Source organism: Chelonoidis abingdonii, chromosome 3 (genome assembly GCF_003597395.2).
Source record: "Chelonoidis abingdonii isolate Lonesome George chromosome 3, CheloAbing_2.0, whole genome shotgun sequence".
Classification (NCBI taxonomy): Eukaryota; Metazoa; Chordata; order Testudines; family Testudinidae; genus Chelonoidis; species Chelonoidis abingdonii.
Window position 1 is genome coordinate 184,336,287 of NC_133771.1, and position 25,488 is coordinate 184,361,774.

General features: G+C 44.3%; 1 protein-coding gene across 1 annotated transcript in view; it reads right to left on the bottom strand.

Moving 5' to 3' along the window:
- The window catches only part of LOC116825568 (GTP cyclohydrolase 1-like), a 15,016-nt gene extending 1,985 nt beyond the window's left edge, over nucleotides 1-13,031 (bottom strand). Inside the window, exons 1-5 of the mRNA XM_075063458.1 lie at nucleotides 12,746-13,031; nucleotides 9,421-9,530; nucleotides 3,059-3,114; nucleotides 1,558-1,589; nucleotides 641-725 (exon numbers count right to left, since the gene is read on the bottom strand). Of these exons, the coding sequence (XP_074919559.1) occupies nucleotides 641-725; nucleotides 1,558-1,589; nucleotides 3,059-3,114; nucleotides 9,421-9,530; nucleotides 12,746-13,031 (569 nt within the window). The remainder of the gene's footprint in view (nucleotides 1-640; nucleotides 726-1,557; nucleotides 1,590-3,058; nucleotides 3,115-9,420; nucleotides 9,531-12,745) is intronic.
- Between the last annotated feature and the right edge of the window lie 12,457 nt (nucleotides 13,032-25,488).

A 25,488-nucleotide genomic window follows, 5' to 3' on the forward strand; every position in this document is an offset into this window, starting at 1 on the left:
ACTAGGACTATGGGGCTGTAAAACTGCAGTGTACACATCCTAAATGTATTGGTGCCAGATGTGACTGGTCCACATGTTGTTAGGACAATTTTTGGGGTAAGCCTGAAAAAACTACTAAGATTTGTACCCATTTGAGCGCACAAAGTGACACACAGTGGAATATGTGCCAAAATCTTTATGCCCCACTTTTAGTCACTTTCATTTTACATTGTCTCTTCAAGCTAAGTTACCCATACATACCCTGCAGCATTTGTTGGCATGTGTGAGAAAGGATGATGTTGACAGAGGTCACCATGTCTGATAAGCTAGTATCTGAAGTACTCTAATATTTCTCTATACTTAGAAGTTATCTATCCAGGTACTTAAATGGCCCCATCATCGTGGCATCTGAATACCTCACAGTTATTAGTGAAGGCATCCTGATGTGCTCAGTGAAGAGCAGTGATATTAGGATCCTCATTTTACAGATCGGGGAACTGAGCTAGAGAAATTAAATGACTTGTCTAAGGTCCTACAGGAAGTCTGTGATAGGAACTGAAATGCAACTTTCCCAAGTCTGTTTAGGTAACAGTGACATTTCATTGCTGTAACTGTTTTTAGAGGTTGACTTTAATGGGACTAACAATAAAGAATTACTTACGATGCTTCTACAATCACAGCCACTCCGGCAGGTTTCAGAGCCTCAGTAATTGCCAGAGCAATCTGTCTGGTAAGCCTCTCTTGAACTGGAAAGAGAACAGTATGATTTTTCTATATGTAATTGCCACCATTGGTACTCCTTGCAAATTCTTAAAAGAAAATACATTCCTAAGATGCTTTAAATACAGTCCATCAAATTCTCCCACTAGATAACTAAAATAAAATGAGCCCCTATGCTAGAAATGGGTTTTTTTAATTATTTTTTCAATGTGAATTTAGTGCTTGTAAAAAGTTCTGGAATGACAGCTTTGGAGCCCTGAAATCTGCTCTTTAGCCAGTGAGCAGATATTTATCCACCTTGATTGCCTGCAGGATTTTTTAATAGTTAACAAAACCACCCTCACTCCCTGTGAAATACATTATCCAAAGTCAGTTTTCCGCACACTGCAGAGACTGCTGTCCTCCTTGGCTACCTATCAGAAGTGGCCTATGCACTGAGTACACTTCCTCATTCTTTCAGAAAAAGGGGCCCCAATGCATTTCCTATTTTATATGCATAACTTCCCCATTATACCGACCCAGCTGTTGAACTGTAAACACTGACATTCTGGATTTAGGAATAGACGCCTCAAGCTTCCAATAAAGTCAATTGGACTGTTGACGTGTAAGATCAGGCTGCTTTAGTTTGATGTTTTCTGCTAGGTCCCTTGACAACTTTAACAAATATGCCACACTGATTATGGTCCCAGTTCAGGAGAGAACTTAGGCCTATGCCTAACTTTAAATACGTTTACTTCAACAGAACTAGTGCCATAATTCAAATTAGGCATACACTTATGTACTTTCTTCCGCTGGGCATCATCTAGCTGAAATATAGTTCAGCAGAACAAAGAGAGATATTGTAGAAAGGATACACACCTTGCAGTCTTCGACTAAAGATTTCAACAATTCTGGGGGGGAAAATGTAAGAATAATAAATATTTCCTCCTGATTTAAACACAAAATTTCAGTTGAGCTTAATAGACTTTCTGGGTATCACAGGAGTTAAAGTAGGATGTTATCTTGGCTATTTAGAAGGCTAAATATACTGTAGTATAAGTGATTTTACATTACAGTATGTAATGTGATTTACATACAGCTGACACTCAGTCCATTTTAGAATACCTTATATAGAGAGTATTACTATATTCTATTTTGTACCACTTATTTTAACCGAAGTAGCGTATAAATGGATCTAGAATCCCTTATAGAAAGCATGTTTAAAAAAAAATTAAATACTGCCTCAAAAAGATCTTATTTAACCACATTATAATCTATTTTCAGTCTGTGGATTATCAGTCTTTGTGTCACATTTGTAAAGCAGCCTCAGATCAGTCATTAACATGCTGGTGCTCAGAATGCAGAAGACACAATCATAGATTATAACACGGCTACTAGACACTTAATTATAGTCTGGTATTGACATCTGAACTGTTCTTTTAAGATGCACAGGCCATCAACTCCGCCTGTTAAGTAGAAAAGTGAATTTCATTTATAAAAAATGTTCCTATACAAAAAGAGGCATATATCTGAAAACTGCAAGCAACCCTGATATAGGCTAACAAAACAAACAAATTAAACCCAAAAGCTAAGGTAGCACCACTTGTGGCAGCTGCCAATAAACATAAAACCGCCAGCCATTGATTCTTAGCTGAACTATTCACACAAATCCTTAGCCATGGTTAAGCCCCTGCTTCCTGAGAAGCAATGCAAAAGCACTGCAGCATGCTCACAAGGCTGTTTCAGTCCAAAGTGGGGAGCAGTGCCAAAACTGACAGCCCTTCAAAGGGAACGTTCTCCCACTAGCCCCCTTCTATTAGATTGAGGGGTCTCAGTGGTTGGGGGGCATTACAAATTCAGCACAATTATGGGATAAAAGGCTTATATCAGCCACAAATGCTTATGCAGTTTCTCTTATGGCAAGTTATCCTTAAGAATCACAGTGAGGAAATCCAAATTTTCTATTGAGAAGGGTCCTTCTCAGCTCACCTTCATAATCCTGGTTATTGGCTTACATGAATAGGGGAAAATCCTGCCCTCTAGAGCCACAGGGGACTGCAAACCACTGTGAAAGGCAGGTCAGAATGCCATACAGGAGTTCCACCTCCCTCTGCACTCTGCAGCAGCTCCACAGTAGTCAGTGCAGGGCAAGTGGGAACAGGGGATCTGCTACGCAGAGCCACCAGCCCAAAGGAACCCCAGGGCTTACTGCAGCCCTAAAGCTTCAGTAGTGCCTCTGGAGCAATAACTTTGTTGCTATCATGCATTTCAGGGGAAGCTTTCCGTCTGCAGAGCATCCCAGTACATGGTATCCTCACTTGGGCTGAGAACAGGATTTGGTCTTTACACCTTCACTATAGCATTGCATAGATGCACTTACCTTGCAAGCTTGCTTAGTCCAACCACTTTCTTTATAGGTAAGTATCCAATATGTACCTGTAAATATGAACAGGAGTCTAAGTGCTGAATGATTACTACACACCTGATTCTGCAGGAAAGTTGAAGGTCTGAATAAACTCAGGGTTCTGAGGTGCAATGTACAATGCACAGTCATGACTCTCTGTGAGGAGCCCTAGCCTAGTCAATGGGTCTCCACATTCATAGCAGTCTGCCTACACCAGTGGAAATTGCAGGATCAGGGCTCCCAGAACCTAAATCTGCTGGCTTCGGGCCTGATCTTTCCTCTAGTGATGTCAATGGGAGTTTCAGTGCTACTTTTCATGGGAGCAGGACTGGACCCTTAATGCAGACAAAGTGCCCTGTGACGTCAGACCTACACCATGCAGTAGATGGAGAAGATGCATATGTATAGATTAGTGGCTCTCTATTTTTTTACTGGTGCCCCCTTTCACATAGCAAGCCTCTGAGTGCGACCCCCCCCTTATAAATTAAAAACATTTTTTATATATTTAACACCATTATAAATGCTGGAGGCAAAGTGGGGCTTGGGGTTGAGGTTGACAGCTTGCGACCCCCCCCCGCATGCAATAACCTTGCAACCCCTGAGGGGTCCTGACCCCCAGTTTGAGAACCCCAGTATAGATGCTGTGTAGCTTATGAGCATATGTAGAGCAAGTAGATTTACTGGTAAGGAAGAAGACAGTCATTCAAGCTGTTGTACATTCCAAACAGTCTGAGCTCTCAAGAATTATCAGTCTTCATGGAAAAAGTGTCAGAGAGAGGCACGAGAAGGGAAAGCAGCAAGTAGGTGAGGAGGTTTATTGAGCGAGTGAAGCTGGAGAAAGGAAAGAAGGAGATTACTTTTTCTCCTGTAACAATGTGGAAGGGAGGAAGATGGAGCTGGGAAGAGGCAGGAGTAAGATATATGGAACTATTTATTTATTTAATCTTCATTTTAGCAGGCCCCTGCATTGGGAGCTTTGGTTGTACGATTGCCAGTTTGGGATGCTGAGTGCAATCACTTTTAAGGAGTTTAAGTTCTGTTTTGAAGAGACTTCAGGGAAAATTTCCCTGCCCATACGCAGACAAACTTGATCCCATATATCTATGCAGGCAATGCCCCCCACTCACAAATCAGCTTCAGTGGATATTTAGTGTGTAAGGGGCTGGAATCCTAGTTTTCCATGATTAAAAAAATCCAAAATTCTACGATTTTAAAAAATAAACATAAAAATCTGTGTTTTTCCACAATTTAAAATGCAATGCTTCACTTTAGTTTCCCTAGCTACAATATATATAGGTATCAGCAGAACACAATGTTTTATTGATATATTTACAATTTTAAAGCAAGTTCCAAGCCTACCAGCACCATCAATCATTATAATAAAATCATCCAGTCACAGTGTATTGTTTCTTTGTTGTTGTTGATGGCCCTGCTGTTTCAACCTCTTCTTTTCATTCAGTTTGTTTAGTGCTTTCCATGTGTTCTACAATTGTCTGCCTTTGAACGTAATCTACAGCCTTGTTGCATATATACAGAACAGCACATCACCATGAATGTGAAATTTGTCCTTGCCAAACTTAGTGACATGGGCTTTAGGGGTGATTTTTAAATCTTTTTGGCATCTTTTCATAAGTTTAATTACTCATGGCTGTAGGCTGAAGTGAATTCAATAATAATGGGGAATTTCAACTATCCCCATACTGATTAGGTACATGTCACCTCAGGACGGGATCCAGAGATAAAGTTTCTTGACACCTTAAATGACTGCTTCTTGGAGCAACTAATCCTGGAACCTACAAGAGCAGAGAAAATTCTTGATTTATTCCCAAGTAGAGCTCAGGAGCTGGTCCGAAAGGTGAATATAGCTAGACTTCTTGGTAATAGTGACCATAATAAAATTAAATTTAACATCCCCATGGCGGGGGAAAAACAGAAATTAAAAGGTACAATGCCAAAAGTGAAATCTCTGCAAGCTGCATGGAAACTTTTGAAAGACACCATAATAGAGGCTCAACTTAAATGTATACCGCAAATTAAAAAAACATAGCAAGAGAACCAAAAGTGCCGCTGTGGCTAAACAACAACGTCGAAGAAGCAGTGAGAGGCAAAAAGGCATCTTTTAAAAAGTAGAAGTTAAATCCTAGTGAGGAAAGTAGAAGGGAGCATACACTGGCAAATGGAGTGTAAAATATAATTAGGAAGGCCAAAAAAGAATCTGAAGAACTGCTAGCCAAAGACTCAAGAAGTAATAGCAAAAAAAATGTTATGTACATAAGAAGCAGGAAACCTGCTAAACAACCAGTGGGGCTACTGGACGATCAAGATGCTAAAGGAATATTCAAGGATGATCAGGTCGTTGCGGAGAAACTAAATGACTTCTTTTCATCAGTCTTCATGGCTGAGGATGTGAGGGAGATTCCCTAACCTGAGCCATTCTTTTTAGGTGACAAATCTGAGGAAATGTCACAGATTGAGGTGTCATTAGAGGAGGTTTTGGAACAAACTGATAAACTAAACAGTTATAAGTCACCAGGACCACATGGTACACACCCAAGAGTTCGGAAGGAACTCAAATGTGAAATTGCAGAACTACTAATTGTAGTTTGTAACCTGTCAGTTAAATCAACTTCTGTACCAAATGACTGGAGGATAGCTAATGTGACACCAATTTTTAAAAAGGGCTCCAGAGGTCATCCCTGCAATCACAAGCTGGTAAGCCTGACTTTGGTACCAGGCAAACTGGTTGAAATTATAGTAAAGAACAAAATTGCCATAGAGACATAGATTAACATAATTCGTTGGGGAAGAGTCAACATGGTTTTTGTAAAGAGCAATAATGCCTCACCAATCTATTAGAATTCTTTGCATGTTGACCCCCTCATGTGGCAAAGGGCATCCAGTGGACATAATGTACTTAAATTTTCAGAAAGCCTTTGACAAGGTCCCTAACTAAAGGCTCTTGAGCAAAGTAAGCTGTCATAGGATAAGAGGGAAGGTCCTTTTATGGACTGGTAACTGGTTAAAAGATAGGCAACAAATCATAGGAATAAATGGTCGGTTTTCAGAATGCAGAGAGGTAAATAGTAGTGTCCGTCAGGGGCCTGTACTGGGACAAATCCTAGTCAACATATTCATAAATGATCTGGAAAAGGGGGGTAAACAGTGACATGGCAAAATTTGCAGCTGATACAAAACTATTCAGAATAGTTAGGTCCCAGGCAAACTGCGAAGAGCTACAAAAGGATCTCACAAAAGTGGGTGACTGGGCAACAAAATGGCAGATGAAATTCAATGTTGATAAATGCAACGTAGTGCACATTGGAAAACTGTTATAAACAGATAGCTAAGGGTTAATGTTTTTTTCACCTGCAAAGGGGTAACAAACAACACCTGACCAGAGGACCAATCAGGAAACAAGATGTTTTCAAATCTCTAGGGAGGGAAGTTTTTGGGTGTGGGTCTTGTTCTCTCTGTTGCTCTTCTCGCTCTGGAGAGTGATCTCTTTCCAGGCTTTCTAATCGTTCTGTTTCGTTGTGGTCAAGGTCGAGGCACTGGGCTTATTTGTTTTTTGTTTAGTGTGAGTGTTGCTGAATGTTTAATTGTATTTCTTTTTGGTAGCTGTTTATATATTTTTCTTTTAAGCATAACATGTATATTGTCACCTTGATACAGGACACTTTTATGTTTTTTTGCTATCTTTAATATAAGCTTTCTTTTTAACTATATCATACTACTCAGATTGTGCCTTGGTTACAACTGAAGCTGACATGAACCTTCTAAGCTTTATTAGTTAGAGTTGATCTCGCTGCCACCAGCCAAGTGATTACCAGAGCTGGTCCTTCTGGTCTCCCAACTTCTCTGGGAGACCCCAAGGATCGAAGCACTGAAGTTACGGACAACGAAGGGAATAACCCTCTTCATTCCCTCTCTCTCGACCAGACTCTCTCGGCTAACCTGAGAAGTTCATGATGCATCTCTTTAGACTAGACATCCAAAGCAGTCTCCCACTATTCAACAAAGACAAAACCAATCAAGCACAGGAATTGTTAATTCTGCTCTTCGACCCCCCACCAATTCCCTGTGCTGCAGGCTCCTCGTTATCTACCAAAGGATCCCCCTTGTTCTTAGCGTTACCAGAGAGAAACTCAAACAAGTTTAAAGAAAGCTTTATTATAAAAGACAGAAAAACTCAATTGATCTCTGCATTAGTTCAATCACGGGTTACTTTAAGAATATGATAACGACTTTTTCAGAAGTACATTAACATTCCACCACACACTAGTTATACAAAAAAAACTTAAAGCCTTTTGTTTTGCTCTTGTACTTACGACTTTGTGAAATGAGAGTTAGAGCTTGAAGATAGAAAGCTCTCTGCCGGAGCGACAAGACACGACCAAATCCTCCTGAGTTTTTGAAATCAGCTCTGATTGGTCTTCGTGGTCAGGTGTTTGGTTCTTTCTCTTTCTAGGTAAAGAACTATTACCTTAGCTATCTTTTTTGACAAACCTGTTGGATTTTTTTTAGTTGGGAGAGATTTGACGCTGCCGCTCCCAGGAATTGGTGGGGAATGAGACGGGGGATCGAAAATCTTTTGTGTTGGTTAAAAGTTGCATTGCACGGGTCTCAGTGATGGAGGCGTTGAGCGGGACCGTGATCTCTTGGTTTGCGTTTAAGGCTGACAGGTGAGTTCCGGTATGCCGGGGGGGGTTCTTTCCTTTGTTGTACTCGGGCTGCTTGGTCTTGGGGTCCCCAGGGAGTTTTGGGGAGACCGGTGCGCAGGCACGGGATTCCTGGCTGGTGGCAGCGCTATCGGATTAAGTTGGTAAATTAAGCTTGGGGTTCTGCCGGACCTTTGGCGCTGGTGTGTCGATTGGGTTTGCTACGACACAAGTGGCCATTGGAAACTTCCCAGTTATATTCTATTAGATTAGTATTAAACATGGTGGGTTGAATTGCTGTTCAACTAAGAAGATCTTGCATCCTTGTGGATAGTTCTTGAAAAACGTACTAGGTGCCAGAACAGTCAAAGCAACGCATGTTTGGGAATCATTAAGAAAGGGAGAGATGATAAGACAGAAAATATCATATTGCCTCTATATAAATCCATGATACGCCCACATCTTGAATACTGTATGCAGATGTGGTCTCAAAAAAAAATATACTGGAATTGGAAAAGGTTCAGAAAAGGGCAACAAAAATTATTAGGAGTATGGAATGAATTCCATATGAGGAGAGATAAATAAGACTGGTACTTTTCACTTTGGAAAAGAAATGATGGAGGTGGGGGGTGTGAATATAATAGAGGTCTATAAAATCATGACTGGTGTAGAGAAAGTAAATAAGGAAGTGTTATTTACTCCTTCTCATAACATAAGAACTAGAGATCACCAAATGAAATTAATAGGCAGCAGGAAGGAAGTATTTTTGCACACAACTCTCAGTCAACCTGTGGAACTCTTTGCCAGAGGATGTTGTGAAGGCCAAGACTATAACAGGGTTCAAAAAAGGAACTAGGTAAGTTCAGGCAGGATAGGTCCATCAGTGGCTATTAGCCAGGATGCGAAGGCATGGTGTCCCTTGCCTGTTTGCCAAAAACTGGGAATGGGTGACGGGATGGATCACTTGATTATCTGTTCTGTTCATTCCCTCTGGGGCACCTGGCATTGGCCACAGCCAGAAGACAGAATAGTGGGCTAAACTGACCTTTGGTCTGACCAAGTATGGCCGTTCTTATGTTAAATTTGAGATGCTGTAAAATATGAACCCCTTTCTGCCGCTGAGTAACTTACATACGCCAGAAGCAGTTTATTGGAGATATTTAGCTATGTAGATTTAAAATGCATTCAAAAACCAACCACAACAGGGTGAGGTTGCATGCACTGAAAAAGTGAAACTTGTACTTTCAATAAAATTTAGTTAATAGTTAATACATTTTTAGTTTTCCACAAAATGTAAAAACTAAAGATTCTGTGTAAAAATGCAAATACCATGTTTTTCTGCAGCAAACAGATTTCTAGGATCCCTGCTAAGGAGTTTCTCCAAGGGTAATCAATTTCCTATTACCATATTATAGAAAATATGGCTCTTCTTTCCTGACGCTAATATGCTTCACGCTGCAGATGCAGTTAGTCCATAAAATAAATCCTCTGTTTATCACCTCAAAATGCCCACATCATAGTTGGCATGTTTTAAAACTCTTCCTACGATTATTCTGGATTCTACAGGACTACACTGGCTATGAGCAACACCTCACCCTAGTTTTTCAAAACACATTTTATTTCCCTCTCACCCAAGACCTCTGAATGACAATATTTGCTATAAGGCAGATGGATAACTACCTTGCCAAAGAAGGGTACCAAGTGGTGTTCACAAAGGGAAAACATATCAATATCCTTAACGATCACCATTTCATTATGGTCTTCATCAAAGATTGCATCATTGAGTATATCTGAAAGGACAAGATGAGCAGTTAATGAAAGATTCTACGCAGGATTCTATCCTAAATAGGCTTATGTATATACTGCAATTGATACATACTTTCTTAAGCACAAAACAAAATCTGATGTGAGAGAGAAAAGCACAATCCCAAATCTTTTAAAAATAGTTTTAATATGGACATATTCTTAGCTGAAATTCAATGGTTGTATAGAACTGAAAGCGTATTTAAGAAAATCAGTTGTAAGTACAGGTGGAATCCTACACTCAACTTGCACACCCTGTCTTACATGCATATAAGTAACTTTATACACAGCTATCATCCAGTGGGCTTCAGCCCTGCCAAGCAGTGCTAAACTTTTGTATGCAGTTCTTACTTTTTGGGGTCTACTGAATAGTCCCAGCTCCCAGTCACAGGCAGGGTGAAGGGAGCACTGATCACAACACATGCCTATAAATGGAAAGAGGACAGTACCCACTGTTTAGGTGTATATGCGCTTATTTCCTAATAAAAGAATTTTACATGTTTGGAGAAGATGAGTCCCTAGTGCACAAATTCTTTATCAAATCTGTACTTCAGAAGCTGCAAAGCCTTATTTGTTTATGTTCATTTGAAAGAGAAAAGTCTAAACACTGAAGATGAGAAAAATTTGTCATCACAGAGACCAGCTTCTATTGTGGATATTAATATACAGAATAGAGAACCAGAAAAATACAAAATGGGGGAAAATGTAACTAATATAAATGTCAAGCATGGAAAAAAGAAAAATTTAGGATAAAAATCCCTGAAAGGTATAATTGCAATTGATTCTTACTCCTAGATATGTGTTTGCATAACTTCACTTCTGTGTCTAGTAACAGGAAACTTATTTGCATGCCCCCTAAAAATGTTTGCAGGCACAGGGCCTTATTTTACAAAATTAAGGTAACACAGATACTATTTAAGATTAAATTTTATTAGTATACCTTCAGGAATAATTCATACACAACCCTCAAGCCTGCTGCCAATTGCCTTCCCCCTCCCTCTTTTTTAACTGATGCTCAAGCTGAAATTCTTGTTTCCTGTAATTTGTATCGCAGTAGTGCAAAGGAGCCCCAGTCCTGGACCAGGACCCCATTGTGCTAGGTGCTGTACAAACATAGCACAAAATGGCAAATTAGTTTTCTATGAGTGATACACCTGACTGTGCTTAGATTCATTTTATTTGAAAATTACGTCCCCCCACCCTCATGCCACTTATACATATGATCACCATCCTGAAGCTGTAGAGTAAAATAGAGAAATTTCTCTGTTTTTATTGGCTCCCTCCCCAAGCACACTGCGTTCCCTCTCTTCCCCCCTCCCTCACAGGCTTGCTGTGTGAAACAGCTGTTTCGTGGCGCAAGCACTGGGAGGGAGGGAGGAGAAGCAGGATGCAGCGGCATGCTCAGGTGAGGAAGCAGAGAGGAGGCGGAGGTGAGCTGGGGCAGGGGGGCGGGGCAAGGAGCTGCCAGTAGGTGCAGAGCACCCACCAATTTTTCCCCATGGGTGCTCCAGCCCTGGAGCACCCACAGAGTCAGCGCCTGTTTCTTTGGACCCACTTCTCTTGATGAGAGAGACAAGCTTTGGAGCTTACACAGAGCTCTTCTTCAGGTCTGGGAAACTTATTCATAGTGTCAGCTAAGTACAAGGTGGAAGAGATTGTTTAGCATAAATAGTTAAAACATATTTCATGGGGCCATTCAAGGTGAAGTGGTCCATTAACCCTCCAGTTGAGGGAAGCACCTGGGGGAGTAAGGGGCTATTGGTGGATTACAGATTATTATAATAAGCCATAAATCCAGTGTCTCTCTTAGGGTGAACACACAGCAAGTGTGAAAAATCGGGATGGGGAAGTGGGGGGGTAATAGAAGCCAATATAAGAAAAAGACCCAAAGATCAGGACTGTCCCTATAAAATCGGGACAACTGGTCACCCTAGTCTCTATTCAGTCCCTGACTTTTGGTGTCTAGCAGAGTTATGAATTTAAGCTGCCAGGCTCCTTTTTTTAAAGTGCTGTGCAGGTTTCCTTTGAAGATGAGGACTGAGGGATCAGATATAGACACACTGGATTTGTGGCTTATCACAACAATCTGTAATCCACTACCCCCTCACCCATCCACCCATCCCCATCTGCCTTTTCCCCTCCCTATGACTAGAAGGATGGCAATTGGCCACTTCACCTTGAATGATCCCTTGAAAGATGTGTTAACTCAGGGATCGGCAACCTTTCAGAAGTGGCGTGCGGAGTCTTCATTTATTCATCTAATTTACGGTTTCACGTGCCCGTAATACATTTTAGCGTTTTTAGAAGGTCTCTTTCTATAAGTCTATAATATATGACTAAACTATTGTTGTATGTAAAGTAAATAAGGTTTTTAAAATGTTTCAGAAGCTTCATTTAAAATTAAATTAAAATGCAGAGCCCCCTGGACTGGTGGCCAGGACCCGGCAGTGAGAGTGCCACTGAAAATCAGCTCACGTGCTGCCTTTTGCACCGGTGCCATAGGTTGCCTACCCCTGTGTTAACTTTCACCCTAACCACTCTGTTCCACCTTGTGGTTAGCTGTGACCCACTGAGCCAGTTTCCCAGCCTGAAGAAGCGCTTGGTGAGAGAGATCAGCTTTTCAACTACACTATCAGCCATGGGTCCAATGCAAGCTATATCCCCACCTCCTTGATCTCTGGAGGAGGGGTGGAAGACAGTGAAGCAGCAGCTGAGAGGAGAGGGTCCAGCTGAGAGACTTTGGTCTCCAAGAGCAGGGAGGCAGAGACCAGAGGCACTTGCACTTTCCCCTTCACAGAACCACAGAAGATTAGAGTTGGAAGAGATCTCAGGAAGTCAGTTAGTGCAGTGGTCCCCAACCTTTTTGTGTGGCGGGCGCTGGACGACTGGCCATGGAGGAGTGTGGCCACAGACAAGCAGCTGCCAAAATGCCGCCTAGAAGCAGGGTCATCAAGAGGCGTCACCGCCGAAATGCCACTGAAAATCAGCAGCATTTCGCCACCGGCGCTTCTTGATGTTGCCGCTTCTTGGCGGCATTCTGGTGTCTGCTTCTCCGGCGGCCAGAAGGTGGGCGCACATAGATGCTCTGGTGGGTGCCATGGTGTCCATGGGCACCATGTTGGGGACCCCGATCCAGTCCAACCCCCACAACCTTCACAGGCAGGCGTCGGCAAAGCGCATCCCCGCATCCAGCAGGACTCACCCTCGATGGTTTCTTGGTAGCCTTTCGTGAGAAACTGCATGGCTTTGGCAGCCCTTCTGGGCGTCTGGAGCAGCCCCTGCCTGGCAGGGTTCTCCCCCAGCCCCTGCAGGATGCTCAGGTAGGCGTCCTCCAAGGCAGGCAGCGCGCCGCCCCCGGCCGCCTCCTCGCGGCTGTGCTTCTCCGGGCGATCCTGCACCAGGGCCCGGCGCATGTCGGCCGGCGCCAGCTCGCTGTAGCCATTGCAATAGGGGCGCCGCAGCTCCTCGCCGGCTGCTTGGCACGCCATGCTGCGGGGCTGGCCGCGGGGAGGCGCCGTCCGGGGTGGTGCGCGGGGCTGCCGACCGGCCTCTATTTATCCCCGCTGCCTCGCCACGGCTATTTCCCCCGCTCAGCAAGAGACGTCCTCGGGGCCGTCAGCTGGGCAGGCTCCTCTGAGCAGCCATTGTCCGCGGCTGCCCCTGGGCCTGGCAGGCAGAGCCCATCTGAGCTGCCGGCAGTAATCAGAGGACACGGGTGCTGGCCACGCTCCACGCTCCTAATGCGCCTGCTTTCCCGGGCCTTTTGAGCGGGCCCAGACCGTAATCCAGCCGTGCACTGGTACATATCGGCCCTGCGCCTTCCCTCCCGCTGCAACGCCCGGCTTGGGGGCGCTTTCCTGGGCGCTGCCGGCCCCTCTTCCTGGCCGAGGGGGCCGCAAAGCAGGAGGATAAAGCTGGTTCCTTATCCTCAGCTCCTGATTTGTGGTTCCCAGGTTCTTATTGCAAGGTCCAAGCCAGTTAAAATACATCAGCATGGGACCTTATACAATCACATTCCATCACATCTCCCTGGTAAACATTTAAATGAGGAGCCAATTCGGAATTCATTCAATAATCGAGGAGTTGGCGTGTGTCTGACTATAAGTACAATGTGCCATTCAGGTGACTCCTAGTGACCCATTCCGCAAAACCATCAGATTTTGCTGAAGGAGCTGAGACATGCTACTCCATGACCCAAAGCTTGGTTCCTGCACAGTATGCTGCCACATGTCATGCCTCCGCCCCTCTTCTACACTGTAAGGAGAGCTTGAATAAGAAACGGATTTTACAAATTGTATGTGACAAACTTTTTCTTGGGTCATCACAGGCAGAACATCCCCACAACCTTCAGGCTGTTCTGAGGGAGCTGGGACATAGGGACACACTACTCACCAACCCACAGCTTTGTTCCTGTGCAATATGCTGCCTCGTGTCACACCCCCATTCCATTTCAGCAAGGAGGTGGATTCTTACAGACGGTACATGACAGATTGTACATATGTTTTGTGTCACCTCAGTGACACATCTCTGTGACTTTCATTTTATTATGAAGGGAGGAGGATATGCCACTCCCAGAGAAACAAAAAGGAATCCAGTGGCACCTTAAAGACTTACAGATTTATTTGGGCATAAGCTTTTGTGATTAAAAAACCCACTTCTTCAAATACATGGAGTGAAAATTACAGATACAGGCATAAATATATATTGGCACATAAAGAGAAGAGAGCTACCGTAACCTTACAAGTGGAGAACCAGTGATGAAGTCCAATTTAGTCAAGGTGGATGTGGTCCACTCCCAATAATTGATGAGGAGGTGTCAATCCCAAGAGAGGGAACATTACTTTTGTAGTGAGCCAGCCACGGAACACCACTGGCCATCACATAAAGCCCCCAGCTAAAACCTCTCCAGCGCATCATCAGTGATCTACAACCTATCATAGAAAATGATCCCGCACTCTCACAGACCTTGGGAGGTAGGTCAAACCTTGCTTACAGTCAGCCCTCCCAACCTGAAGCAAATACTCGCCAGCAACTACACACCACACCACAGAAACACTAACCCAAAAACTTATCCCTGTAACAAACCTCATTGCCTTCTCTGCCCCCATATCTACTCTAGCGACTCCATCATAGGACCCAACCACACGAGCCACACCATCAGAGGCTCAATTCACCTGCACATCTACTAATGTGATATACGCCATCATGTGCCAGCAATGCCCCTCTGCCATGTACATTGGCCAAAACAGACAGTCTCTACATAAAAGGATAAATGGACATAAATCAGACATCAGGAATGGTAACATACAAAAGCCAGTAGGAGAACACTTCAGTCTCCCTGGATAATAACAGATTTAAAAGTAGCCACTCTTCAACAAAAAAACTTCTGAAACAGACTTCAAAGAGAAACTGCAGAGCTACAATTCATTTGCAAATTTAACACCATCAATTTGGACTTGAATAGGGACTGGGAGTGGCTGCTCACTACAAAAGCAATTTTACCTCTCTTGGGATTGACACCTCCTCATCAATTATTGGGAGCAGACCACATCCACCCTGACTAAATTGGCCTTCAACACTGGTTCTGCACTTGTAAGGTAACTCCCTTCTCTTTATGTGCCAATATATGTTTATGCCTATGTCTATAATTTTCACTCCATGCATATGAAGAAGTAGGTTTTTTACCCATCAAAGCTTATGCCCAAATAAATCCGCTAGTCTTTAAGGTGCCACTAAACTCCTCGTTGCTTTTGTGGATACAGACTAACATGGCTAACCCTCTGATATCCCTTCCAGAAGTGAACCTTTATTTCTGGTCGGACAAATATATTACCCCAACTTTTATTTTGTGTTTTCTTTGTCCGTTAACATAAAATATGCATGTGAAAAACAATAAAAAGCAATATTCAGCCAATTTGTTGGAAATCTAGCTGTAATGATTTCACAAAAATTACACGATAGTTACAAATGTAGAAGTCTATAGGAATGTTCCTTTGTTGCCAGATGAATTAACAACAAAAATGGGCATTTACTGAAATTCCTTTAATTGTGATATACAGATATAAAAATATTTTGTATGATTAATATGTCTTTTGCTCAACAAAACTAGTAAGACGACACTGCTTGAGCATAGTTGGTTCCCAAATAATCATGTTTATTAGATATATGCAAACATACAAGTTCTAGCCTAATGCATACTGCTGCTCTGAGTGGTTTCCAATGGCTTCTAAAATAGAGAAAACAGAGACCACCACTAGAGTGCTCATGAACTAGTTTTAAAGGCATACTACTGTATTCCTATCTACTACTGTTAGTTGAATCAGCTAGTGTCATTAGTGTTGCTGTGAGATTTATACAGCAACAATATGGCTTGGTCATAGGTGCTGGAACTAGGGGTGCTGCCACACCCCCTGGCATGAAGTAGTTTCCATTATATAAAGGGTTTACAGTTTGGTTCAATGGCTCTCAGCACCCCTACTATAAAAATTGTTGCAGCATTCCTGGGCTTGGTACACTTTAATATAATTTGGAGAACTCTGTCGGGGGCTAGAATAGCCCCACCTCCTTTCCTTTTTAATTCCAAAATTCTATCACAGAAATGCCAGCCCTCAGTATGACCAAGTTTGTGGAAACGTACAAAATATGTGTTGCATGTTATCCCAGCATCTTTGGATCTCCAATGACACCACCTTTGTTTTAATAAACTCTACTGTTTATGCAAATAATGTTGGTGACTTCTATTGAACTAATCAATATTTGAAACATTATGTTAAATATGAATGCTATATTCAAGTTACATGGAAAAGTGCTACAGAGAAGGCAGATAAAGTATTTTTCTGGGATAGAGGCATTTCATATTTGTCTAACTAGTCAGCAAATAGTATTTGAAAAAAATCACTACTTTGAGATGCATCCACCAAAATGCACCTTGTTTCCTTTCAACTCACTTACTATCATGCACAGAAATCGCTGATGGAAATAGCCAAGGATCAAATTTTTGAATATTTCTATGATCAGACTTTATTGCAAATGGAATGAGTAAGATGCATGGCTCACCACTGATGAAATGACATTTATTTACCTGACATAATCCATTGCATTTGTTCATTTTGACTCTGAAATTGTAAAATAAGAAGTTGCTATTCAGTATAATAAAAAAAAAAAGTTGAGCAATTAGGTGAGCAATTGTTACTCTTGTTGGTGCTGCCCATTAGTGATATACCCAGGGACAGGAGTATGTGCAGTAGAGTGTCTTCTTTTGGCTGGGTTTTACGTTTGGTTTTTTATTATCCAACTATATCTGTTGCTATGTGTTTGTTAGAGAAGTCAAGGCCAAAGAAGTGAGCCTTGCAGGTGGTGAGGTTTGTGATGATGCCTTAGTTCCTGAAAGAGGTCATTCCACAGCCTGGGACCAGTTGCACGCACGCTCCTCCCTCCCAAAAAAAGTGTCTCCCATACAGATAAACTTTGCCCTTTGTGACATTCCCCTCTGGTGTTATCTGGACCTGTGGTCTGCTAGGTCACTCCAATCCTTGACTCTGGGAGCCAGGCTTACCCTGCTCTGCTATTAGAACCCCGACTCCTGGGCTGTTCACGCACAGCCTCTGGCATGTAAGCTTCTCCATCTTGCAGTGTCCAGTTATGCCCGCTGGACACTGCAAGCTTATATGAGTTCATCAGTTTAACAAAGAAATTTATATGTACCAGGCTTGTTATCGCAAGGGGAGCCTCTGACATGCTTCAAACCAAACACACTGCTTCAAGTAGAATAAACAAACAAATTTATTAACTACAAAGATAGGTTTTAAGTGATTATAAGTCAAAGCATAACAAGTCAGATTTGGTCAAATGAAATAAAAGCAAAACACATTCTAAGCTGATCTTAACACTTTCAATGCCCTTACAAACTTAGATGCTTCTCACCACAGGCCGGCTGGTTGCTCTTTAGCCAGGCTCTCCCCTTTGATCAGCGCTTCAGTCGCTTGGTGTGGTGTCTGTAAATGTAGGTGGAAGAGAGAGCATGGCAAATGTCTCTCCCTTTTATCATGTCCTTTCTTCCCTTTTGGCTTTGCCCCTCCCCCATGAGAGTCAAGTGAGCATTACCTCATCGCAGTGCCAAACTGACCAAAGGAAGGGGGGTGACCCATTCAAGAGTCTAACAGATTCTTTTGTTGCTGCCTAGGCCAGTGTCCTTTGTTCCTGTGAGGCTGGGCTGGTTTGTCCCATACCTGCCCTGATGAGGTGTGAACTGCCTCTCTGCTCTTGGAGAGTTTTTTCCTGGGCTTATTTTAAACTGTGAGAATATATTTTCAGACTCATAACTACATACATGAAATTATAACCTATAACATTACTGTAACAATGATGCTCTGTGCATCATGAGCCTTCCGATGACACCTGACATGACAAACTTTGCATTGGATACCACAGAATCATTTTACAAGGATGAACGCGGGGGTGCTAGGTGTTCCCCCGAGGTACAGAGCATCACACCCTTATCCTAGAGCGTTCCATTGTGCCTGAAAAGCAGTGATATTGATCATGGTCTTTGTTCCGGAGCTTAGGATGTTTTTTTGTTTGTTTGTTTTTAGATATCGTGGGCTCAGGTCATTGAGTGCCTTGAAAATAAGGACTGACCTTGAACTTGATTTGAAACTCCACGTGAAGCAGTATAGAGAGTGGAGGATAGGTTTGATGCGTTCGTAGTAGCTTGTGTTGCTAAGGAGATACACAGCACTCTTATGGAGTTTCCCAAATGCTAAAAGCTTCATGCCCAGGTATATTGCCTTGCTATAGTCCCTCTGAGAAGCAATGAAGGCCTGAATAACTGAAGCCCTGTCCTTGTTCACTAGATTGGTATGGCATCTCCTAATCAACCAGAGAAGGCAGAAAGCATTACTTACAGCTGCTGCTATGGGAGAATTCAACATCAAATAGGAACACAAGAGTACTCCTCTTGTATAGATCCAAGTGGCTAATTGTGGATGTGCACCTTTAACCAAAGGAGATAGCATTGTGCCTGCAAACTCCTACGTTATCAGCCAAAATTTAATGTCATCAAAAAATGACATCAGGTTTGTTTGACCAGTTTTCCATAAAACCATTTTGACTGGAATTAATTATATTCCTATTCTTTAATTCTATAGCAACTGAATCCCATATCTGCTTTTTCATTTTCTTGCCTCGAATTGATCTCACTTGCCTGGAATTGATTGACTTCCACTTGCCTGGAATTGCCTGGAACTGGCCTATAGTTACACACATCATACTGCTTACACACTCTGACTATTGGCACAACCTTTATGTTCTTCCTGTTTTCTGGAATTTCCATAGGACAGAGATCTCCTTAGCTGACTCTTTTAGGACTCTGGGGTGCAAGTTCTTAGGCTCTGCTGATGGGCTGGAAAGTAGATCATCAACCTCATGTTCTATGAATATTAGGAAAGGGATAGATAATAAGATAGTAAATGTCATAATGCCACTATATAAAGCCATGGTAAGCCCATACCTTGAATTCTGTCTGCAGTTCTGGTTGCCTCATCTCAAAAAAAAAATATATTATAAATGGAAAAGGTACAGAGAAGGGCAAAATATGATTTAGGGATATGGAACAGCTTCCATATGATTAAAAAGACTGTGACTGTTCAGCTTGGAAAAGAGAAAACTTAGGGGGGATATGATAGGGGTCTATAAAATCATGAATGGTGTGGAGAAAGAGAATAGGGAATGTTATTTACCCCTTCGCATAACACAAGAAGCAGTGGTCACCCAATGAAATTAATTGGCAGCAGGATCAAAACAAACAAAATAAAACACTTCTTCACACAATGCACAGTCAACCTGTGGAACTTGTTGCCAGGGAATGTTGTGAAGGCCAAAACTATAACTAGGTTCAAAAAAGAATTAGATAAGTTCACTGCTGATGAGAACAAACAGCTGTGAAAAGCTGGACAAACGCGCTTAATTAAAGTCCAGTTTATTCTTCTCTAAAATGTCCATCTGATTAAGCAGTACTCAATGAAAGGAAATATCCTCCCTTCATGGGTTTATCCTGGTAAAGAGAGACTATGCCCTGTTTCAGGAGTTTCTGTTGCTAAGAGATTAAAGATGTTCTCTTATTCCCCAGTTCTTTATTCACGATATCATCTCCTTATTTGTGGTTCCCAGTCGCCTTTTTTCCAAAGGCCAAAAACTATATACAAAGTATATCACATTAAAGAGTAAATTTATAATGTATCTGATCATGTGTTAAAATGTAAATTACTCATTATTTATTTACTTATTAAATTAATCAATGAGGAGCTGGGTTTTGACCCAACTGTAATGATAAATAAGTTTTGGGTCACAAGTTGAAACATCCCTGCACTACTGTGAAGGAACTGGCGACCATGGCCACTTGCCAAACCTAAGGCTTTTGTTCCTGCAATAGGTGAAAAATGCACCTCTGCCCTCACAACCCCACTTTCTATTTAACATAGGGCGTTGAATAGGAGCCTGGATTTGGTGTCTGATATGGAATTAAAATAAGTCCAGGTATTCCCAAGTGACATACCTTGTGAGCATCAGACTGCTGTGAAGGAGCTGGGATATGCCTTCTTGACCCAAAGTTTTGTTCTGAGCATATTTCACTGCCACACATCACGTCCCACCCTTTCTGTATTGTAATAGTGATTGAATAAGGGGAGTGGATTTTGATGGCTGTATGTAAAATATAAGTATCAGGTTGGCATTTCAGGTGACACGTGCGCACAACTATTTATAATTGATCCTGATAAGCTGAGCATGGAAATCCCTTACTTGAAACTTTTTCTTTGCAAAAATTGTGTTCATGTCACCAGGCCCTTCCCCACCCCCAAACACACTTGCCTTCTTAGCAGGTAACAGGAGCTGCAAACAGGTGGATGGATATTCCCAGGATGCAACCTGAAACTGGGGCACTTTGAGCCCTCTCTCTCACCAGCCTGGGCTCACTCTCCACTGTGCACTGTGACAGCTGGCAAGGCTGTCCAAGCCTGGCCACTCACACCAACATGCAGAGACAGCAGCCACACCCAGTCTAGTACTCGATGAATCAACAATAAGGCTCTAACTTATTCCCTACAGCTCCTTGCCTGGCACCCTGTCCTTACCCTTGGTCAAATTCCTGACCAGAGTAAGTAATTACCAGCCCCCACCTCTTCCCTCAGTGTGAGAGAGGCAATGACTAGCTCTTGCTCCTGGAACAGTTTCCCTTTAGCATTGTTTTAAACACACACTTGTTTTATGGTACAAATATTAGACAGATTTATTAACTACAGGAGATCAGATGTTAAAGTGATTATAAGTAATATTGGACTAGATTACCTAAGAAATAAAACTGCAATCTAAGTCTTCTACATAGAACGGATTTGAATCAAGGAGTGTCTCACCCTGTTAGGTAGTACAAGCAATTACGCTTGTATACATTACACAGGCAGCAATCCTTCTTTCCCACCTGGGACAGCAACCTCCCCAGTCAATCTTTTTTCTGCGGAGTTCTTTCAGGTGTGTTGTTGATAGGGGAGTGAGGCCAGTATTGATGCCACTTCCCCCTTTTATACCTTCTTCCACTTGCTGGAAAGATCTTTTTGCTGTGACATTAGTCAAACAGTCTCCCTTTGGGTAGTTCTATCTCAGAGGTTTCCATTGTACACAGTTCCTGGTTAATCTTTTGTAGTGTTATGTATTCTCAACTCAATGGCCATCAACGTTGTTTAGCCTCTTTTATTGTTGTACTGAAAGGCTGCTTGGGGGTCGTTTCCAACCTACCAACACGTTTAGAAGGCACATACTATCAAAATTTCATAGCTTCTGTACAATGCTGCACATTACAGAACTTACAGAATATTAATGTGCTTTGTACAAAACATGTCATAATAATATCACTGTGGTGATATGTGTGTGCAGAGTGTTTTTCTGTGGCACCAGAATTGTCACAGGGGGGCCTTCAGAGGTGGTGAACAGTATAGATTTATGGCTTGTGGGCATAGGGACCTGTTGTAGTGTTTTCTGTTGTATTATGGTTATTTGTTTTTCTGAGAGTTATGCAGCTGGGCTATGGGCCCCTGGAATGGCCAGGTGAGCAGGTCTGTCTGTATGTCTCAGAGAAGGCCTTGACATGACACTTTGTGTGCTTTGAACAGAAATCCATGTTTGAAGTCTCTGAGTGGTTATCCTTCCCTGTTTGCGGGCGCTGGAACTAATACTGCAGACTAGGCTGTCTACACTTGAAACTTCTACAGTGGCACCGCTTGTGCAGCACTTCAGCATAGACACGCTCATACTGAGCGGGAGCAGTTCTCCTCGGCATCGACGGGGGTGGCTCCAGGCAACAGCTCGCAAGCAGCTGCTAGGGCGGGCACTGTCCGGGGTCTTGCGGCAATTCAGGCGGCGAGTCCCTCACTCCCTCTCCGAATGAAGGACCAGACACTGAAATTGCCCGCACGAAGACTGAGCAGTGGTGGTAGATAGAGCTGCAGATCGCGATTGCAGCTTTTCCCCCCCCCCCCCCCCTTTTTCTGCTTGGTGGCTAAAACTGGAGCCCGGCCCAGAGCATTGATAAGTCCACTCCTCAGAGGCGTGTTTAGGTTAATGTGAATAATCTTCTGTGACCTACTGCTAGTCTACAAGTGGGGTGGATTGACATTTAACTATGTCACTGAGGGAGTGTGTGATTTTTCACACCCCTGGACGATTGTATAGCTATGCAGATGTAAAACACTCAGGTGTAGACCAGCCCTAAAGATGTAAGTTATTTGCCAAGTGTCACAGGGTCTTTTCCTCAGCTACCTAGTGTTTTGCCACACTGCTTAGCCGTGTCCCTTGTCTCACAGTCAGGGAGTGCAGGCAGCTGCTCCGAGACAGGGACCAGAGAGGAGGACTCCCCAGTCTTTCCCTGCCAGCAGCGTGAGTTGGGGGAGGAGCCCCCATTGTCCGCTTCCCCCAGCAGCACAACTCATCCCACCACTGCACTGCTGTGCTTCCTAGGAGGCCCTCTCAGTCCAGCGAATCTCCCTCGCCTTTTTCCCCCCCCCCCCATTGGGGGTGGGTTGAGGGGCTGCTGCGTGACGCCCCTCCTCTGCTGTTGCCCTGACTATAAGCACTTACTGGGGGTTGTGGGGATGGGCTGCCTCCTTGCCAGCATGGGGTAGGGAGTGGTGATGTGGGCTAGGGGTGGGTGTCTGTGACTGCTGGAGGAAGAGGTCCCATCGGTAAAACAGAAGGGTCTGACCGGCGCGCGCCAAGGGTGAGGGTCAGAGTTCAGTCTGCCTGGGCAGTTTGTATGGGGTGGCACTGGACACTTCAGCAGCAGTTGCTTCAGGGACGGCAGCATGGAGCTGCAAGGAAGGGCAGGGACGCTCTGTCCCTCGGGGCCGGGGACTGGCACCGGGGCACGCAAGGGGGAGCCAGGGGACACTCGGGGGAGGCCGATAAGAGGGGCGGGGCGCCGTGGGGGAGACCTGGCCCCAAATTGGTTGGAACTGGGCCCCTGGCACTGATATTGCTGCGTGCCGGGGCACCCCATGGGTATCATAACTTGCTGCCTATGTCTGTAGTAATCTAACCTTCCCTCCCTTCATTCGAGAGACATCGCACGCCGAAATGCCACAGAACTTCGGCGGCATTTCGGTGGGTGTTCCACTGCTGGCCAGAACGCAGGCACATTTAGATGCCCCCGTGGGCGCCATGGCATCTGGGGACCAGGTGTTGGGACTCCTGGATTACAAATACGGATTGCAACGATTTGATCTATGCTATGGAACTTAACAGAAATCCGTTTCAACTGCCACAGCGCATCTGAGGACTGATATTTCTGGAGGAATCACCATTGCCGTAGTTATTTCATTGCTGTGGGGTAAAATGTGCACGGTCAGGACCGGCGCTAGGGTTTCTGGCGCCCTAGGCGCTGGGACATTTCGCCACCCTGCGTGCGAGGATCTCGGGCTCCTGACCCCGGGGGGCGGGCACCGGGCTTGCGGGGCTGCGGCGGCAGGCTCACTGACCCTGGGGGCTGGAGGCACCTGGGTTGCCGGGTCGTAGTGGTGGCTTCCCTGACCCGGGGGGGGGAGCGCCTGAGGCTGCGTGGTCGCAGCCGGTATTTTGGCTCCCCTGACCCCCGGGGGAGGGCGCCTGGGCTGCGGCTGCGGCAGGCAGCGCACTGACCTTCAGGGGCGTGCTCTCTGACCAGTGGCACCCTGACCGGGGACACCTTGGGCTGCCGGCGGCAGGCAGCTGCTGCTGCCGGGCAGTCGGCCCCTCCAGCAGCAGCGGCTGCAACCATTAAAAAATTTTGGATGGGGGCGCCACTTTTGGCGCCCCCATCTTGGTGCCTCTAGGCCAACCGCCCTAGTTCGCCTAATGTTGGTTGCAAACTGGCCCTGTGCATCGGTTAATGTTTTTTCCCCTAAACATTTCTCACCCCACCATCACCATACATTCCCATGCCCCAGTTTGAGCACTCTGGGCTATATGAACTGGATGTGAGCTGAATGTTTGGTTTGTTGGAAGCATTGGGGATACAGATGAGTGATAGCTGACTGTAGCACTGGGTAAGCAAGAAGGATTACAGTTCTGTTTTGTGCTGAACAACAGCTCCTCAGAGGGTCCTTTCTGCTTTGAGGTAAGATTGATAACACGGTTTTCTGAAGCAAAAACATTCATTTTTTACAATCCCATCCAAATATTTGGGTCTGAGTTGTAGGCAGTCCTGCACTGGGAAGCCTGAACCCTACGCTGTGCTGTGTTAGATGAATCCAGCAATGGAGGCAGGGCTGGGTTTAGAAGTGCAGGGCCCAATTCGAACAGTTTCCACGGGGCCTGGCAAGGGAGTGATTAAAAAAAACAAAAACAAACAAACACATGTAAAAACACATGGGGGCTTGTATTCACCGGGTGTGCTCTGAGTCTCAGCGGCACTTCAGCGGCCAGGTCTTCCAGACTCGCTCCCAGTTTCGGTGGACTGAAAGGACCCGCTGCTGAAGTGCCATCAAGACCCAGTGCGAACAAAGGACCCGCCGGCGAAGTCTCGCTGAAGACCGGTAGCACCGCCAAGGTGAGTAAATTAAAAAGGTTGCCTCTAGCCAGGAAGGGATAGGTAGGGGGCGAGGAGGTTCCAGTGTGTTCTCATCACCCGCAGATCATTGCTCCCCCCGTTCCCTGGTCAGTGGTTCCCAGCAAATGGAGTGCAGAGCCAGTGCTTGAGGTGGGGGCAGTGCACGAAGCCGTGGCACCTCCCCTAGGATGGACTGACTGTCCTGGCACAGCGTAGGTCGCAGGACACGACGGGATACCCTGCCTTAGCCCTTTGCATACGCTGACCAGCTGTCAATGGCCTGATCGAGGTGTGACCAGAGCTGCGAAGGTTTCTTTTTGAGCAGGCATTCTGTAGCAGAAATACGTATACGGCAAACTAGCAAGTTATGGTCGGAGGTCACTTGGTTAGACTTGATGTATTGGGGGAGTACTGGCTCCTCCATAGATCTGATTGGGTCTCAATGCTTCACCATCAGTATTTTCTAGTGCTCAGTTTCACAACCCTCAGGGTTCTTGGGGGCGGGGAGGGTGAAGTGCAGAGTGCGCACCTTTGCAAGATTGAGGCTTTATTCAGCGGCAGTAGGGGGCAGTGTTGATGGTTAATAGTCACGTCAAAGAAAGATGAGGGAGGAATAGTTTTGGGACTCTGAACACAAGAACTGTCATATTGCATTCAACCAATGATTCACCAGCTCAGTAACCTGTCGTCCACAGTGGCCGAATGCCGATCTTCAAAAGGAAGTGAACAGAACAGGGCACTCATCAACTATCATCTCCTGTCATCCAGTCTCGCTTCTCTGCGCAGTCATAGGCTTTAGCAACACACAGCTGCATGGGTTGCATCCTTGATCATCTTGGCTAATAGCTGTGATTGGCTGCCTATCCCAGTGAATT